This window comes from Protopterus annectens, chromosome 8.part0 (assembly GCF_019279795.1).
Source record: "Protopterus annectens isolate FY-2018-M chromosome 8.part0, PAN1.0, whole genome shotgun sequence".
Taxonomy (NCBI): Eukaryota; Metazoa; Chordata; order Ceratodontiformes; family Protopteridae; genus Protopterus; species Protopterus annectens.
The window spans coordinates 342404426-342410626 of NC_056741.1; the positions used below are offsets into that span (position 1 = coordinate 342404426).

Here is a 6201-nt window from a genome sequence, read left to right on the forward strand (position 1 = left end):
AACCATTTCACCTAAAGCCTTACTCCTTCCCCAACTTCCCTCTTAAAAAAATCCCACACAAAAACACAGTGCCCCTCTTTTCCCACTACCTCCTCCTGCAGAAACTTCTTAATGTGCTCTTTCTGTGTGTCTATTGTCTTCTCTATCCCCTATTTCCAACTTCCATATTTTACCCCCTTTCCAACCTTTCAAAAGCCCAAACAGGATGTCCATAAGTGACTAGAAGAAGCCTTAAAACAGTTTGGGTAATCTGTTAGCCAGAAGTTCTCAAAAGTTCCATAGAGAAAAGTGCAGGGTTGCACCTGAAGCTGTTTGCTGGATATGAGCCAATCCAAATTCTCGAGAGCAGTGTTTGTGTAAATGGATTGCTCAGAATCACAGAGTAGGCTAAGAGAATCAAACCCTGGACTACAGCAAATAGTTTGTTATCTTGAACCTTGAACCAACTGACAGATAAGGATTCTACGTGGAATTGAACTGAGGACCTTTTGCATATCAGGATAGTGTGATAACCATTAATCTACAGAACTCACGCTTTTTGCAGTTGTGTATAGATGAATTCATATGTACCAACCTATAGCAGTTTCTGTTCATTTTACTCTGTTTCAGATGTGCAAAACTGTTAGAAGAGTTTTGACGCTGGGTTGAGAAGTCCTAAAATCAGCACCACTTGTTTGCATTTTGCTCCATTAAATATCGGCACGACACTGCTATTCACCAATTACCCTTACACAGATGTGAAGTACATGACTATGAATACCAACCTTGGTGTACCGAATTTTAGATGCAGCAGTCGTGCATATTATTGGCTAACAATTCCCAATACACCCAAAGATTCTAAAAAACTCTGCAATGAACTCTAGTGTACATACAGATGTACAGATACATGTGTGTACTGGATAATGAAGAAAAGAGGTGCTCCTAATCAGCTAATAGTTTTGTATATAAAAAGGCAGTTACTGTGGCACAATAAAAGTCTGTCATTTAGATACTGCATCATAACTTAGTGAGTGCTTAATGGGTTGGTCACATAAATTATTTTATTACCATAAAATAACAATGCATATATTAAATAAGATTTGCTGCTTTGCATCACTTCATTTTACTTTACATTTGTTGCTGTTTAGTTATAAACTGTAAGAAAGTCTTGACTATAATGTCATTAAAAGTTGCAATTTGCTGAATGAGTGAAGAATCTGTCCTAAAAGTCTGCTCAGAGAGTGGTGCCCTAAGTGACACACAGGTTTGCACCTTTTAATTAAAATATTCTAAGCTACTTTTTTGGTTTTCCAATCAGCTGCTCCCTAGTGTTCATTTCAGGCTTCATAACAATTATGTAGCACTTAGGGGAGAAAATACATGCAAGTATACCCCCAGCTGATGCCAAAATAGCAAAGACTTCCACAGCAACCAAATATTTTCCCTTAGTACTAAGATATGCTGGAACAAAAGACATCCAAACACACACAAATACAAGCATGCTAAAAGTTATAAATTTAGCGTCATTAAAGGCATCAGGTAATTTTCTGGCTAAAAATGCAACAATAAAACTCATGACTGCTAGACAGCCCAAGTAGCCCATCATACAGTAGAAAACCGGTGAATCTTCAGCACATTCAATGATTATAGTCCCTGGTTTGGATTTGATGTCTTGTCTCAGAAAGGGTGGATCAGCAGTCAGCCAGACTATGCATATAATGGCTTGGACAAACGTACACAAAGGGGCTATAGTGCCCATAACTCTGGGTGAAATCCACTTCCTCAATGTGCTGTCTGGTTTTGTGGCTTTAAAAGCAATCACCACAGTAACTGTTTTTGCCAGTACCGTTGAAATACAGATGGTGAAAATCATTCCAAAAACTGCTTGTCGAAGGAAACAAGTCACCTTTTTAGGAAGACCAATGAAAAGGGCAGCACAGAGGAAGCACATTATAAGAGACATTAACAGAATATAGCTGAGGTTACGGTTGTTGGCTTTGACTATTGGAGTATTGCGATATTTGATGAAGATGAAAAGTACAGAAACAGTCGTGACAGACAAGAGGCTACAGATGGAAGCCAAAATTGTACCCAGTGGTTCATCATAGGAGAGGTATTCAGTCATCCTTGGAATGCAAGTGTCCCTCTGGAGATTAGGCCATTGTTCATCTTGACATTTCAGACAAATGTTCATATCTGCTTAAGAAAAATATATTTTACTTATTTTTTGATTTTTGTATGCTGCATTACCACAGCTTGATTTTACAGATGCAGAAATACACACACACACACACACACACACACACACACACACACACACACACACACACACACACACACACACACACACACACACACACCTTGCACATGTGAAACTTTCTGAGAAGCAGGAATAGAAAGTACTAAAACTACATATTAGAAGTTTCTGGCTGATAAGCATAGTACAGATTAAGACATCATAAGATAATATTTTTATGACTTTAAACAAGCAAACTTTAATGCATATTCTAGGAATAAGTTGATTACTTAAATAGACCAAAGCCACTCTCAAGGGGCTTCTACTTTATTTATTTTATTTATTTTATATGTTGATTGGGATAGGCCATGTGAGATAGTGCCCCTTCTCATGAAGGCATAAGGAGAAAAGTTTCAAGCAATATGTTTCTCTATAGAAAAGGAATAGTCAAAACAACTCTTCCCTTTGTAAGCTTATTTTCAAAAGTGTCTGGTGTGTTGCTGAAACATAGTATTCCTTTCTGACAATGAGGTGTTATGCTACTGTTCAACATATCTGAGCTATTCTGTTTTACTGAAATAAAGCAACAGTTTGGTTTTGTGAAGTTTGGCAGAACTCATGGCAGTATACTTTGGGGTAATGTGGAGAAAATAAACTGCAGAAATGCTTGTATCACAATTGCACACATTACAGGGGCTCAAACATAATAGCTCACGATGGCTGCTGTTTGTGTGTTATCACTTGCTTCACAAGGGAATGATGACTTTCTTCTCAAATCATTGTGATGTATTTTGAATATTCCAGTCCTGCAGTCTCCTAGAAAAGGAAAGGAACACATTTCCAATGCCTAATAATGAATATATTTTTCTCCAAAGTGCAGTGATGTCAGTCAGAGTAATAAAGCTAGTGCAGGAATTAACTTCTCCGAATGGAAATGGAAGAGGGTTGATACTTAAGAAAAATAATTTTTATAATTGTGTTTATTTTGTTTCATTAGTTTGTAACTTGGCTAGCTCAAGTACATGTGTTCAGTAGCATTGTTCTTATGGATGCAAAGTGTTGGGTTATGTGATCATTAATTCAATACTGGCATTTAAAATCCAGTATTATATTTGTGGTCAAACCTGAGTGTTGTAGTGCTCCATGTTTGATCTAAACTGTAGCAACTGCTGCAGTTTAAAAGAAAACAAAAACTCTCTCGCACTAAAACCTATACTGCTCCCTTGCATTAGTGATTGGGATCAGCTGATCAGCACTTTGTGCTCATCCTAACTATGCTACTGAACACTGAATAGCTGGGCAGTGGTGGAGGGGGTTGTTGTGCATCTGACCACCTGGTTAGTGTGTCAGCAGATGGAACATCCATTTCTTTTTTTTTGCTCTTCACTTTGAGATCTGAAGAGGGTGGGGCACTGATTCATGGTACTGGCACAAATTACTGGTTGAGCCAGCTATGCTTTTACATATGTTATAACCATTTCTGTACTTGACCTGTTATTTGCAAACAATAGTTGCCAGACAATATTGTTATGAGCTTGGATGTTTTGCTCAGTAATAGAGCCTTCGCTTGCATGCAGGAAAAGAATGGAGATAAGAGGACAGTGTCATTTTAATTAAGAAATGATTTGACTGCAGTACAGTTTTGGTAAATGAGGAGGAATCTGCTTCCACACCTTGTTTAAAATATGGACTGATGACATGAAGTGCACTGCCAGCCAATGGGCTTCATTAAACAATTGCCTGCATATCCAGAGAACAAACCAAAGCCTCCATTATTGCTGTAGTGTGACATAACTTCATCAAGGTTTCTTTAATTCTACTTTCATGTAACCAGAACTATACTCTGTTACTTAGCAAACTGAATTTCTATATATGCCGAGTACTAAGAAGCTTTGTGGCTGTTGACATTTATGCAGTATTATACTGGTCCTGAATTTAACAGACAGAAATAAATAGTAGTAAAGCATTTACAAATCTAGAACTGACTCCATTAGTGACACGACTGTTATTACACAAATATAATTAGTTACATAATTTAGCAACAAGGCTTAGCAGGGTGTGTGCTGTTATATAACACTATTAATCCCGGGCTAGGCCAAGGCTAAGATAAAACCATATGCTTTGACCTATGAATAATGTTACCTATCACTTCAAAACCTACTCTAAAATGGGCTATTTAATACTGACCCTTTCTAGTGCTAATAAACTACAGCTGCTGCCACAAAAAGGCCTATTTATCCAAGGATGTGATAGCATTTAGAATACCAACCATTACAACACAAGTGGCAAGTTGTTAAAATTAGAAACAAAAATAATAAGAATAAAAACTGGATGCTGTGCCTGATCGTCATCACAACAGAGTGCACTGATAAAGAAAAAAAGAAAAACTACTTAAAAATTTAAGACTGTGACCTTATGCCATACCAGGACTTTGTGGCGGCTGTTCAATTCTCTCACTGTAACACATATGCATTAATACTTGAATGACTATCACACGCACAGTACATAGCATGTATGTTTCTGCTTCTTGGTTTTACTGCACAGCTATGGAAATGCAATGCATTATACACAAAAGGTAAGGACTTAAACAACTCTCTGGTGTATAATCCTTAAAAGTCAATGTTCAAGCAGAGGAGAAGCAGGATTTATCTACCACAGCAAAGCACTTAGGCTTCACAATCATGAGTAAACAGTGTTGGTCATGGTTAATTCCTGCCTCACCCACAGTTGGTAAGTGATTGTTTTTACATTATATGACGACTGGCATTATAGGACACCCAAATGATATGTAACTATATTCCAGCAGTGTAATTTTTTGTATTATCACTAAGGAAAAGATCCATTACTACCAAAATAATTGTTCAACCTCATATGCTCACACATTAAAACCCAAGTTAGACGTTGTCTCTCAGTTCCTGCAATAAATGTAATTTTATAACAAAACAGTGAAAATTCCAGATGCCGGAATGGATTGATAAACTATTTTCTTAGTATAAGTTAACATAAAATCCTTTAATACAGGCTTATTATTTACAAGTAGCATATTTATGAATTGTTTAAGTGCACCACATATAGGCATAGTAATAAGATAGCAAATGGCCAATGAGACTACCAAAAGAGGAGGCATGGGAGTGGATTCCACTGCAAAATGAGCACTGAAGTTTAATTACTGAGAGGCATTCGAGGGTACGTCTTGAAAAAAGGACTCAAATTTTACAAAATGGGAGGGGAGTACGGATAACACTGGACAGTGAGCACTACATTACACAATTGCATAGAGGGGAATGGAGGGGTAGTACTAGACATGACCACTAATCAAAAGTCAAAGAAAACTTTATTCTCATTCAGAACTACACAGCAGTGTAGGCGAATGAAATTACAGTGCTTTATTCTCAATGCAGGAAACAGTTGCACATATAGACAGAGAAAAATTAATAAAATATCACAGTAGAAATTTAATAAGTAACAATTTGTAAGTAAAGCAGGACAGCAGTGACCCACACCTATCCCAGAACAGGAGACAAGGAAGACAAGGAACAATATGAAGGTAATATTGTCAAAGTAAAGTTGAAACAATAGCAGCATATCTAGGATTAGACTGAATTATTGCACAGTTTGTATATTGCACTTTACAATCCATCAGTGTGTATGTGAGCTACCTTAGTACTGCACTTAGTGCACATCCATAAAGCCCCTTGATAGGCTATTTATGTAACAGATGTCATGATTCGTTTTTTCCAAGAGTTCAACAGACTAATGGAGAGCGGAAAGAAACTGTTTTTTAGTCTGGTGGTCTTACAATGCAGACTTCTGTATCTCCTGCCAGAGAATAGGCGAGTGTACAGACCATTGTCAGGATCGCTGGAAATCTTTTTGGCCCTATCGATGCACCAGAATTTCTGTAGATCTTCCAGAGGTGTAAGGGAGGTGCCAATGATTCTTTCTGCTGACCTTACAACTCTCTTGAGAGCCTTCCAATCCTGATT

The 6201-nt window shown here is 37.5% G+C and overlaps 1 protein-coding gene across 1 annotated transcript in view; it reads right to left on the reverse strand.

Annotated features, from left to right (window-relative positions):
* Positions 1-1219: 1219 nt before the first annotated feature.
* The window catches only part of LOC122808232 (vomeronasal type-2 receptor 26-like), a 71112-nt gene continuing 66130 nt past the window's right edge, over positions 1220-6201 (reverse strand). The window contains exon 3 of the mRNA XM_044079195.1: positions 1220-2175. Coding sequence (XP_043935130.1) covers positions 1274-2175 — 902 coding nt within the window. The 3' untranslated portion in view covers positions 1220-1273. The remainder of the gene's footprint in view (positions 2176-6201) is intronic.